This window comes from Eurosta solidaginis, chromosome 4, assembly GCF_040869045.1.
Source record: "Eurosta solidaginis isolate ZX-2024a chromosome 4, ASM4086904v1, whole genome shotgun sequence".
Lineage (NCBI taxonomy): Eukaryota > Metazoa > Arthropoda > Insecta > Diptera > Tephritidae > Eurosta > Eurosta solidaginis.
Genome location: NC_090322.1, coordinates 37,241,549 through 37,255,316, shown reverse-complemented (window position 1 = coordinate 37,255,316; position 13,768 = coordinate 37,241,549). Strand labels below are relative to the sequence as shown.

The following is a 13,768-nucleotide window of genomic DNA, read 5'->3' as shown; positions in this document are numbered from 1 at the left end:
AAACGGATATTGCTGTGGGTTCCATTTGACTTGGTGAAAAAATATTAATTTTTTTCTCACATGTGTGCATATCAAAAATATTTTCATTTGTAAATACCCTGCTCTGACATAGCTGGTTATTCAAGCACGTTTATCTCGTTTATAACTGACCACTGATGAAAACAATATAAAATTGTTGGCAATTTTTTTTTTTACTTTAGCAGCAACGGCACCAAGTGATTGATGCTGCTGAGGGTTTGAGTTTATAAGTTCAATGTGGGATATACTTTTTTGAAAAAGACGAAAATTGAATTTGGTTGACGCTTTTTAAATTTTACCACAATTCTAAAATTTTTCATTGCTATATCCTTAAACAACACATCTTCCAGTTTCTTGCTTCACAGCTTAACAATCTGCGAAATACCAGCTTATTGAACTACTGTTTTGCCACTCATATTCCACTTCTGATTTTTGTTCCAATCATCAGCTTATAAACCACTTCTTACTGTAGCTTAATGCTTGTAAAAGATACCTGCACTGATATTCCACTTATGAATTCTTTTCTAACTTACATCTGGTACTTACATATCTACAAGTCCCTCTACAAATCGCATTCAAAAACTTCAAGTTTATCAACTTAATCTACTTGTCAATTTTCTAGTTCTTTGCTTTCTTGTTTACCTAAACAGTCAGTTATATTTGTCATCACCTGTCACTAGCCACTTTAACGACATCAGTGCTTTTTTCTAATACCATCACAGCAGCTATTATTGTAATCAACTGTTACAAAAAAAGCAAGCACAAATGTAAAAGCAAAAAATCAGTTCTATAAACAATCACTTCGCACTAAAGCACATAAAAACTCATATAGCTAATCAAACACCACTGTCAACACAGAGTTTAACACTTGGCTTTACTGCAAAAAATAAACACTAAACAAACAAGCAAAAATTACAAAAAACTAACTTCAATAACGCCTGCGATTTGGCAAAACATACTCCTTTCTATTCGCAAGCTATTCTAACTGCTCCTCCGCCAGTTTTGCAAACCAACATCACTTCCGTGCTGCCGTGGTCGATGCTAACTTACATGCATGTATGTGACGACATCATCGTCATTCAATACTTTTCGCTTGAATGATGCTTTTCAATTGAATCCCGTGCCAATACCAAAAATTGTTTGCAGGCATTTTACAACAAAGCGTTGCCACAGCTATTTCGTTGAGTAAAAAAATAAGCTAGAATGCTGCCATTTGTCATTCATGTGTTGATTTCCGCTCCATACTCTTCTGCGAAAGTTTACAGTCACTATTGTATTGCTAAATGCTTATCCTTACTCTATCTCCTCGAGGTAGCATTATATGTAGGATGTGATGGCCTGATTGCTTTTGTATGACTCTGTAACTGCGATCATTTATTGCTTCCTTTGGATTTGAGTGGTATTGTACAGACAAGTGTTTGCTCCTTTGTGTATTGAGCTATCCGGCAGTGTTGAGTAATTCCTATCTCGTCGTTGTAAAGCGATTTTCAATTATTCAAGCGAGTGATTTCTTTTCGTCTTTGTTGTACTAGATTTTTTTTCTTTTTATTTCTTTTTATTTTTTGTTCAACATTTTTTCTCTTCTTTTTTAATTGTCATCCTTGCTTGCTCTTACTTTTTAAATCGTATAATTTTTTTTTTTCTTGACTTTTGTGTTTTGGTAATGTTTCTCTATGAGCTCGCATACCTAAAATGACCAACAGCTTAGGTAGTGCAACATTGATGATAGATTATGATTGACAGGAAAAAGTATACTTTAAATTTACATAAGTAACTGCCCACCTTTTTTGTGTCATCTTTAGCTTTACTCATCCGATATGTCAGCTACTTCACATACTCGTTTTCTTGCTTTCCAATATTACAATTTTCTTCACAAAAAAATTATATCTAGCTGCATCAAGTCAACATTTTTCCAACACCACCACTTGCACCTACTCTCTCTCTGAATACTGCCTATCACCCACTCTTGGAACTTTATATTGCACTGGAAAATTGAATTCGTATTCAAATGAAATGATGTATTTGCCGCCAGGCTATTGAGTTTTGGCGCGTGCCAAATTAGTGTGGTCCATGTTATGTTTTCCATTGGTATTTTGTGATTTATTTTTTAATTTTTGTTTTAACTCACTCACTATGTTTTTTTTTTTTTTTCAATTCAACAAGCGAAATGTGGTCGTCCAACTATTCAACCAGCAAACCAGTCAAAGCAACCATGATTTCGTCAACCTTTCATCCTTTTTTGCGACCACCCCAATCACATGCACGATGATTTTAAACTGCTGCATTGACTATTGGTGCTCGCATTTTGATGCTTGAATTTTTTTGATTATGAATTGTTTGCTTACCACGACATGACGTTCGTTTGCAAATTGCACTTGGTTGACCCCAAACTCAACTGAGACAAACCGCTATTTTGCTACTGAGCATTTGTGGCTCACTCTCTAACATCGCTCATCAATGGAGCCAACAGAGATTACTTGTTATGCTTTGATGTGAATTTTTGCAGCACGAAATTTTTATTTTTTTTTTATTTTAATGTTTAATAAGTGTGACTGCACATGATATACATCATGGCGGAACGATACAAGGTGGCAGCATGGTGACATACCTACAAACATAAATAAAAATTCCATGTACTTTGTTTTTGTAAATTCGATGGACAAACGTCAAAATCGTACTACGCCGGAAGTTGATGTATCATATCAAATAAAAAAAGTTTATAGTCAGCTGTCCCATGCTGCCACCTTGTATCGTTCCGCCATGATATACATGTATTGACCGATAACGGTACCCTATACTCGCGACATAACCCTCTCACAGTTCGACATTTATTTGGTATTGCATTTTGTTACCCATTGCATGCCAATTCAAATATTTTATGAGAAATAGCGTTTGAATATCGTTCGCATAGGTAGGAGGGGTATGCTTTGACTATTGGCATCAAAAAATTATTTGGAAAAAATACTGCATATACATGAATGTATGTAGGATGGGGAACATCAGGCATACATGCGCCGATTGAGCAGCTGAGTGGTTCGCTTGTGGCTTATTGTTGGGTCAATCGTGATAATATGCGCGAATTTTCGAATTGCGGGAAGTTAGTATGAGAATTGCATGGTGTAAATGCAATATTATTATTAATTTTTTTTTTTCAATGATTTAATATTTGCATTTGTTGCGTTAATTGGTCATTTAAAACAATTTGAGCATAATGATGTTTATACAAGAGCTTATTTATTTAATATAAAAGTGCTTGTAGTAAGCATTCAGTGATTGTATAGCATTTAAAATTCTATATGCACATCTGGTTAGAGTTTTGACAAAAAAAAGCAATCGCGCAGTGATTTGGAATAAAATTCATTTTAATGAATATTTTAATTTAATTAATTTTTAAAGCCATTCATGGGTCAAGGATCACAACTGGAGTTGTTTACTAGTCTACTGTATTAAAAGTCATATTTTGAAAGTGTTTAAGCCGTGATCACCCCTCTGTAGTTATTTGGCAAACCCTGAGGTCATCAAAATATTTTAAGCGGAAAACCCCTCCATTCAGTGGCAAAATATTTATAAATAACGTATTCCAAGAAGAAATAATTAAGCACCTTCTGTATTCGTGTCTCGCGCCCCCGAGCTCAACGTTTCGGATAGTAAGCGTAATAGAGTTATTAGATTTAAAGGCAGTAATTAATCTAGGTTCTAGTATACGTTTAGCTTTTAATTTGGTCGTCAAACAAATTCTCTAAACACTATGAACACATTCAGTCTAAGCGATGTCTTCATCAACCTAACCTAACCTTAGTCCCGGCCATACAAGGAACTACACCGGGACCCTATTACAATACACTTTTTCCTTTAATCGATATATCAGTAGGCACCATACATGTCATCAGTAGCATTCGCTATATGTACATTTTCAGATTTCCATTTGCCATTTTGACGTGCTTTACGAAAACTAGCACTTTCGAAACTTTTTACAAAGGAATTCAATGTAAAAAAATTGGAAAGTGCCAGACGAAAAGCACGTCGACATGTGCTTTTTAATTTATTTTATCTTCAAACTAAATTATCAGCTTCAAGTTCAGCTTACTTCAGCCGCTAAGGGCTTAAACAATAAGGCACTGTAAGTTAGATTAAGGGTTTACATAGTTTAGATAGTGGCCACGAATTTGCCATTAAGCACTCTATTAGAGCTTTTTTTAAACACTAGACCGCGTACTACATATCCCAAAATTATCGGGTCAAACTACAAAGAACCATGGAATTTCTTTCAAAATCAGGTTTTTTCGATTCATTTTACCGAATTCGAGCCAAAATATTATTTTTCGAACATCATAATGTACCTTCCAAAGCATACAGAAAAGTAAGGTTGGTAAGTGCAAATTAATTTCTTCTCGAGCCCATAACAACCAAATATGTATTTCACAATAAAGTGCTCTAAGCGCGCCGCGCATCAATCACAGGAAGCACCAAATTGCATTTTTATGATGCTTAATTCAAGTCAATATTTATAACAGTTGAAATGAGAGTAGACAAAATACAATAAAAAATTGGAAAAGGCAATAAAAAACAATAAAATATTCACACACACACACAAACATGTGCATTGATGCCACATCAATTTAACCATCACTGATCTTGCCAGCGGTAAAACACATTGCAAAATACCTCTTTTGAACAGAAACTGATTGCCATTTTATGGCTTAATTCCATCGAAACAAATACTCGCATACGAATTGATTCGCTTTTGAGTGATGATCACTGCGCCACGCTAGATAGCAAACTTGATTTACCGCACTATCTATCAATAAATGCAATAAATTATATTGCACATAGAACGCAACACAGCGATAGTTTGGTTTGGTGCCTTCAACGGTCGCAAGCGGCACTCATCAGCCGGTGCTCGGCGCTCATAAAAGCACATTCAAATCGTCGCAATTCACCGCTGCTCTTTTACGGCATACACGCGTGCGATAAATGTGGCAATAAAGCATGCAAACACTGCGTTCGCAATACAGGTTCAGCCAGTGCTGCGGGCAATCAGACAGCAAATCCATTGACCATCAATGACAGTGCCGATCAATTCGTCATTTATTTGACCGGCTGCACATTGCGTGCTAATCCTTTTAGCAAATGTTTTTTTCTTTTTTATGTCTTTAAATTTTTCCCTCTGGGTTTTATATCGGCTAATGGTTTGTTTATGACAGTCTTAACTCGCTGCATATCTTTGCCGCACTAGGTTAGTGTGTTGTTGCGCTTTCAGAATTTTTACTCAATAGATTAGCTGCACACGCTTGATTTTTGCCGCGTACTAAGCTCTTCCTTTTTTTCATTACAGATTCAGGTTTACCGCCATATGGTGGACGTGAAGACTCCATGTCCGATGATCGTCTTGCACACATACTCAACGAGGCATCGAGCATGATAAAGAATACCACCCCAGGTTCACTGCAGCAACAGTTGAAAGAAGCCGAACAGCGACAGCTGCAACAAGAGCAACATCGCCGCTCAGCGCATGATGATTCACAGCATAGCAATGAAGATTCCAGATCCCCACATCCTCTAAGCACATCACCCTTCTACAAAAGTAGTAGTCAGCTGAAGCAGGAGCAAGAAGCACCCGCCGCTGTGCAAGCACAGCACCGCTTGCGACAGGAGCACGAAATGACACCCGATAAAATGGCGCGCATATACCAGGAATTCTTGCTACGTACGCCACGAGAGGCCGCCTTTCCAAAGTAAGTTTCTGCTGCCTTTATATACTAGCTAGTTAAAATTTCTTATTTTCTACATTACTTTTTTGCTAAACCACCTAATTGTATAGTATTTTGCTCTCGCCTTTTTTCAGCGCTGCCGGTGGTATGCCTAGCGGTTGTGGTCTACCCAACATGATGGGCGCTGATGAGAATATACGTCTTGCGTATGAACGTGAAATGGCCAAATTGCAACAACAGCACCAACAAAACGCTGCTGCAGCAGCTGCAGCTGGTAACTTGCCAAACTTCCCGAATTTCTCCAATTTGATGGCTCTGCAGCAGCAGGTATTGAATGGCGCACAAGACCTCACAATTAAGGATCCCAAAGATGCTATAAAGTTAAATGGACAACGTCCAATCGAGCACTCTAGCAATTCCATGGATTCGCAAAGTTGTAATAGCAATAGCAATGCGCCAACTATGCCTAGCAGCAATGCAGGCAATAGCAGTAATAATGCCAAAGAATTGCCCAATACAGATGGCGTTGAACGCCACTCCAATTCAGGTATATCAATGCATTCGCGTAAAATGGATGGTAGCGGAGCCCACACACCAGTGCCGCCACCAACGAGTAACGCAATGAGCATGCATGGTGCTAGCAATTCGACTGCGCCCAGTCCATTGAGCAACTCAATACTGCCACCCGCGATGACACCCAATGATGATTTCTCAGCCAACGCAAGCCCTTTGCAGCGCATGGCATCCATCACAAACTCATTAATCACACAACCACCTATCCCACCACATCATACGCCACCACAGCGTCCCACCAAAGCCGTCTTGCCACCAATTACTCAACAACAGTTCGATATGTTCAATAATCTCAATACCGAGGATATAGTGCGCCGTGTTAAAGAAGCACTCTCACAATATTCCATTTCGCAGCGTCTATTTGGCGAGTCAGTGCTTGGGCTTTCGCAGGGATCCGTCTCCGATTTATTGGCACGCCCAAAGCCTTGGCATATGTTAACACAAAAAGGTCGAGAACCATTTATACGCATGAAGATGTTTCTCGAAGATGAGAATGCTGTTCATAAACTGGTGGCCAGTCAATATAAAATCGCACCCGAGAAGCTAATGCGCACAGGTAGCTTTAGTGGTACACCGCAGATACCGCAGGGTTTGGCCACCAAAATGAGCGCTTCGCTGCCCATGCAAAAAATGATGAACGAACTGAAACTGCAGGAGCCAACACAAGCTCAACATATAATGCAGCAAATGCAGGCCGCAGCCATGTCTGCCGCAATGCAGCAACACCAACAGCAAGCGCAGAGTCAACATGCAGCCGCAGCTGCCGTGCAAGCTGCACAAGCAGCTGCCGCAGCGCAAGCAGCACACCACCAGAGCATGCTTTTGACTTCGCCAGGACTGCCACCGCAACACGCCATCAGTTTGCCACCAACAGGGGCCGCTGTGGGTAATGGTGCTCCGTGTACACCAGGCAGCGAGAAAAAGCCAATGATGATGCCAATACATTCACCACATCAAGCGAATGCAATGCGTAACATGCACCAACATATGTCACCTACAGTTTACGAGATGGCGGCGCTTACTCAGGATCTAGACACACAAGTCATTACAACAAAAATTAAGGAAGCTCTGTTGGCGAACAATATTGGGCAGAAGATTTTCGGCGAAGCTGTGCTTGGCTTATCACAAGGATCCGTATCCGAGTTGCTTAGCAAACCCAAACCCTGGCATATGCTTTCCATCAAAGGTCGTGAACCCTTTATACGTATGCAATTGTGGCTCTCGGATGCAAACAATGTAGAGCGGTTGCAAGTAATTAAAAATGAGAGGCGTGAAGCGAGCAAGCGACGACGTTCCACTGGCCCAAATACACAAGATAACAGCTCGGACACTTCCAGTAATGATACCAACGATTTTTATACCAGCTCACCCGGTCCCGGCTCTGTCGGGTCATCTGTAAGTGGCGCACCACCGAACAAAAAGCAACGCGTCCTCTTCTCCGAGGAACAAAAAGAAGCTTTACGTCTCGCTTTTGCACTTGATCCCTACCCGAATGTAGGCACTATCGAATTTCTGGCCAACGAGCTTGGGCTTGCTACGCGCACTATAACCAATTGGTTCCACAATCATCGTATGCGTCTCAAACAGCAAGTGCCACACAATCAGCCTGGCGCTGAAAATGCAATACCCAGCCGCGAAAATACCAATTCAACGCCTTTCGATCCCGTCCAATTTCGCATTTTGTTGCAACAACGTTTGCTCGAGCTGCACAAAGAACGCATGGGACTGAGTGGCGCGCCAACACTGCCCTACCCGCCCTATTTTGCTGCTGCGGCACTACTTGGACGCAGTCTGGCTGGCATGCCAGGGGCTGCGGCTGCAGCTGCTGCGGCAGCAGCCGGTGCAGGTGGTGAACCCGACTTGCACGCGCTTAATCAAGCCTTCAAAGAGCAAATGCGTGGACTCGATCTTTCTATGGGTTCGTTAAAACGTGAACGCAGTGTTGACTACGATGACGATCTTGACGAAAGCCATCTCAGCGATAATGAATCACTGGACGGTGGTGATGTAGGCGGAGACAACAGGTCGCTGAGCGGTGATTATAGAGATGATACCAGCACGCAACGTTCTACACCGCTCTCTTCTGCAGCAGCTACCTACTTAATGGCCAATATGCGCAGTTCAAGACGCAAGCCATCAGCACCACAATGGGTCAATCCCGCTGGACCAGCAACGAGTGCCGATGCTAACGGTTTAGTGGCAGCTGGGGCAATAATACCAGGCATGCCACCAAACGCAACCGAACAGGAACACATCATTAATGGTGTGTGTGTTATGCAACCGTCCGAATTTAGTAGAAGTGAAGGTGACGAAACCAACGAAACTGATACAGAGACCAACAAACATAATGAGAGTGGTGAAGCTGATATCGAACAAAGATTAATGGAGCCCGAAGTGCGTATCAAGCTGGAGAGGGAAGATTGCGACAGCGACAATGAAACAACGACACTAACTGCGGCGTCAGCGTCAAGCGAGGAGAAGCTTAAAGTGGTAAGTGAAGAAAAGTTACGCATGGTACGCGTACAACGTCAAAGTCATGACGACGAGGTAGCGTCTAGAGCAGTAACTCCTGTGAGCGTGCCGACAACGAATGCAGCAGTGATCGCAGCAGCGGCAAGCGCGTGGAACTATTAAACAGGGTGTGTGTAGTTTTAAGCATAAATCAAAAGCTGTGTACTGTGTAATCATATTAGTTTTGTATGTATCTAATATGTCAATATGTCGAATACGAGTGGATCGTGTGTGAAATTGTGCAATCTGTGGCGTTAAGCGTTCACCTGAATTTTGTTAATGTTGCTTTTCTAAAATGTAGGAAGTAATTTGCTTTTGGTTGATTTTTTCATAGAAAATTTTTGATTCATTTAAAAACGTTAAAGACAGTGGGAAGAAAAAAATTTAAATAATTAAAAAAAAAAAATTCTGCATTTAAATGCAGTCTTTGTTTGCTTGCCGCATAGTTACTGATTTAGTAACTTGTTTTCATTTGTGTATTTTTTACACTCTTTTGCCGATAAAGACTGTAAACAGGTTTAGTAGTAAATAATAAATAGTAGTATTTGTTTGTTTAAAATTCTAGTTTCTTAAGCATTGCTTTTTTTTTTATTCACACACATACATACATATGTAGGTATTGAAGTATTTAGTTTAAAATGTAAATATTTAATAACTTAGTGAGTAACAGATATATGTATTTTATTTAGTAGTGAACGCCCTGCCACCGCTAATGTAAATAGTAATAAAATTTTTTTTTTAAATACATATATGCAAAAGTAACAAAATGCGCACCTACATACATATGTAGTAATTATAAGGAGATTAGAATTGTAAAGAAGCATTTTGGAACGCCCCTTTTTTGATCTCAAAGTAAAAACAAAGTAAATACATAAAAAGGGAATAAAACCTTGCAAATGAAATTAAAACATAATTAATTATGAAAAGCCAACGTAATTATTATTATTAAAACTTTAGGCTGAGTAGTAATCATTATTTAATAGCAACAACAAAATATTATCGATAACAATGAGTATTTGTATTAAACAAAAAGCGCGTAGAAGTAAACCAAAAATCGCATTAAACAGTAGTATGTAAATTTAAAAAAAATATTTATAGTATTACATATATGCATCCCTTCATATATAGAGTACAGTTAACACACATATTTAATATAAAGTGTATTATTTAATTTTTGAAAAAAATTAACGGCATTAAAAGGCATTAAAGTTAGGTAAATGAGTTAAAATTCAAAAAAAGAGTAAGAGTAATGTAAGAAAATCAATAAAATTAAATATGTTTACAGTTAAGCCACGAAATACGTAATATTTAACAACTTTGTTAATAGAAAAACTGGTGATTTCAATCAAATTAATTATTTAATAAACAAAATAAAAATGTTTAAAAAATGTATATTAATTTTTTTAATTATGATTATTAAATAAAATTACTTAAGATAAAATAAAGAAAAAATAATTTGTCAACCCCAACTCGATTGTCAACCTATGTGATTATTGTTAAGCCTACAAGCTCGATTTCAAGCAAACGCAGTGAAACGAACCAGTATCCGTTAGGAGACAACTTGATTAATGAAACACTGAAACATGGCGGAACATTACAGGACGGCCGAAAATCAGCTGATTGGTATTTTTTAAAACGTTTTCACACCTTAACTTCCGAATTACAAAAACAAAGTACCTACACGTTATTTTTATTTGTATACATACCCACTTAGGTTTAGGAGGACAATCGTGCTAGGAGGGACGAATATAATTAAGCTAAATTTTAAAGAAAAAATCTGCCATGAAGATGCACCCACAATACTCAAATATAACTTGTAGACTTTTTCCATAACTCAATTATTGCTCTACCTCCCTAGCGAGATCAGCATATGAATAGAAAATGTGAGCCATGATTTGTTCTAGACAAAAGGCGGAACCATACAGATGATGGCCGGAAATCAGCTGATTGATAATTTTTAAACACATTTGACGTTTCAACTTCTGTCGCATAACGATTTAGAAACTTAGCCATCGTATTACAGATACAAATTCTTTGGAATATGTTTGTCTCTATAGTTCCGCCATGGTCCTAGACAATCAATTCAATATTGTCTACCCCATCCAGTTTTCTAGTTGCTCATATGCGCTATCTTATAGTGCTTTTGTTGTGCTTGGGTTTCATTAGGTCAAAACGACTGACATCAAAAACTGTCTAAGCTGACCCGCTGGTAAGTTGAAATCAAAGGCGTTTCCATTATGTCACATCACTGACTCGTAGTCGATGAAGCGGTGTGCAAGCTAAAATCTCGTGTTCATTTATTTCACAAGCCGTTTCATTATTTATCCTTGTTTCACACTCTGTGGCATTATTTATTGATAAGATGCCAGTTGGCAAACGAAAATAATTTGCCAACATGTTAGCAAATGAAATTTGAATGTAAAATTTGCCAAACCGTTTAGCAGTTTCCGTTTTCACTTATTGCTCAATTTAATTGTCACTTTGTAGCCGAAACGGACGGGAAAAGTATTTGACGTTGTATGACAAGTTGTTTTCATTGATATGACCATGCTTGTGGTCAAATTTGACCTACTTGAAACCAAGTAGTATGCAAAACATCAGCTCTGTACTATAAAATGTTGATTTAGCATCCTCTTTAAAAGGTAATCAGCCCCCTCAAACAATAGTTATTGCCTTACCGACTTGCCATATGAATATCTGTTGAGTTATCTTACTTTTAGTTAGTATTTCATGCTGGGATTTTTTCCTTTCACTTAATTCTTTCCCAATTTTTCTATAATTTTATTAACGCATACTAGTATGTTATTGAAATGCCGTTACAATGCGTTCTCTTAAGAGGTAAACACATAAAAGGAAACAGTTTGCCTCCTCAAACCACGAACACTTGATTAGTTTCAAATTTTGTAGCTTGACTACAGATGCATCAGGCAGATAAGTAACAGTATTAAAGGGAAATAAATTTAAAATGAAATTAATTGAAAGAGACAATTTTTTTAAAATATAAAATAAAGTAAAATAAACTAAAAATTTTGTTGCGCGATTCGAACCCATAAAATTTTTTTAAAATAAATTGAAATAAAATTAATAATAAACATAAATTAAAATGTGTATTTGTATAAAAAATAATAATTTGTTAATCAAAAACGCTTTAAATTCATATTAGAAATGTTTATTATAGAACTTCAAAATAACTTCACAAATTCGGTTAAGTTCACATTTTTCTTCCAAATAAAAGTTTTTTCGCAACCAATTTAATTATTATTATTTCTTAATCAAACACACCATAGGTATATGCAAGCATACTTGCCACAATATTAAAAAATATTAATTTTCAACTAAAAAACGAAAGAAACTTTTTCAGATTCTTTGAGAGCAAAACAACAAATTGTAACTAAAAAGCATATCGTCATAAAAATTTAAACACATAGCTCTTAGTTTTGACACAAAATTTGAAAATACGTACATATTTGGGTAATAAGAAAAAAACAAACAATTATTTAACAATTAAAAAAAGGCACTTTCGAAGTATTAATATCTAATATTGCATTAAATAAATAAATTAAGGAAAGAATTTAAATAAAACGAAATTATTTTTATTTCAAATATGTGTAAATTTAGTTCAAAAACTAATAATAATAATAAGTTTAAGAAGGCATAAACGCCATGCGCTGTAAATATTTATATAAATAAATTAAAGAAAATGCATTAAAATAGTTAAAAATTTAAATAAAAAAAAAAAAAATAAATACATAGTGAAAACTAGCTTTAGTATTTAAAATATTAGTTCCCTGTTTGTATGCATGATTTGAAATAACTATGTAATAAAAACATAGCGCAGAATGTATGTGAAGTAAAATTATATAAAAAATGAATAAACCAATGATACAGTAAACAAAAAAAATTTCACAAATTTACTGCAGCCGTTAAGTTTTCCCATTCATTTTATATACCGGTTATTTCTATAAGCAGCATTCATTCAAACAAACAAATGCAATAGTGAAATAATTATAAAAATATTATTAAGTATTGTCTTTTGCTTCAATACATATACAAATAAAGATAAAAGCAATTTTTATTTTTAAATATTTACTTTAAAAGCAAATTATACAAATAGCAAATAGCACACAAATAAATTAAATATATATAGAGATTTTTTTAAATTGTTTATAATTTTACATTTAGTGCATTTTAAGTTAGCTCCTACTCTTAAGTAATAAATAAATTCAATTTAAAAAATACTAATAATTAGCATACACATTTAAAATAGAGTGTTAAGTGATATTGCACTTTTAGTGATTATTAGTAATTATTGTATTGTAATTTTGTAGTGTTTTAGTGCCTAGTTTATAAGCGAGAAAAAAAAATTAGAAAACAAAAACAAATCGTTTTTAAAAATCTTCCTCCTACATTTTAAATTTAAATTATTATTATTATCATTATTATTACATGCATACATATACATATAAATATATAGATATATATAAAAATAAAATGCATTATTATATAAACCAAAATTAAAATGTGTTACTTTTATTTCTTTTGTCCCTTACCCCTCTACTTGAGTACCCTTAATTTTACTACTCCTCCTATTAGTGCCTGCTAAGAACTGGAAGTTGCGCTATTCTTCATTACTCCCTTGTCATATTTCATGAAATTTGCATGCTGCTTTTTTATTCACTACCAACAAAAGTTCTTGCTTTTCTTTGAAACTCCCCCGCTGATCAAAAAATAATAATTTACATTATTTATTGCAAGTAATATATGAGGTCCTAAAGTTTTATTTTCTATACGAATCGTTAAGTTCCGTTAAAGTCAGAATCATTATTTACATTTTTAATCCTGCAGGTTATTAGTAAGTCCCGTTTTAAACCATACAATTCTCGAATTCAACTTTGTTGGCGTTCCCTTTTGTTCTTTCTATTCGCGTTTAATCTTATCAATTTTTCTTGAAAGCA

At 36.2% G+C, this 13,768-nt stretch overlaps 1 protein-coding gene across 8 annotated transcripts in view; it reads left to right on the top strand.

Annotated features, from left to right (window-relative positions):
• The window catches only part of ct (homeobox protein, cut), a 381,789-nt gene extending 368,355 nt beyond the window's left edge, over positions 1-13,434 (top strand). For all 8 annotated transcript variants that reach the window (XM_067781269.1, XM_067781267.1, XM_067781272.1 and 5 more), the window contains exons 7-8: positions 5,354-5,753; positions 5,840-13,434. In XM_067781269.1, coding sequence (XP_067637370.1) covers positions 5,354-5,753; positions 5,840-8,936 — 3,497 coding nt within the window. In that variant the 3' untranslated portion in view covers positions 8,937-13,434. The remainder of the gene's footprint in view (positions 1-5,353; positions 5,754-5,839) is intronic.
• The last annotated feature ends 334 nt before the right edge of the window (positions 13,435-13,768 follow it).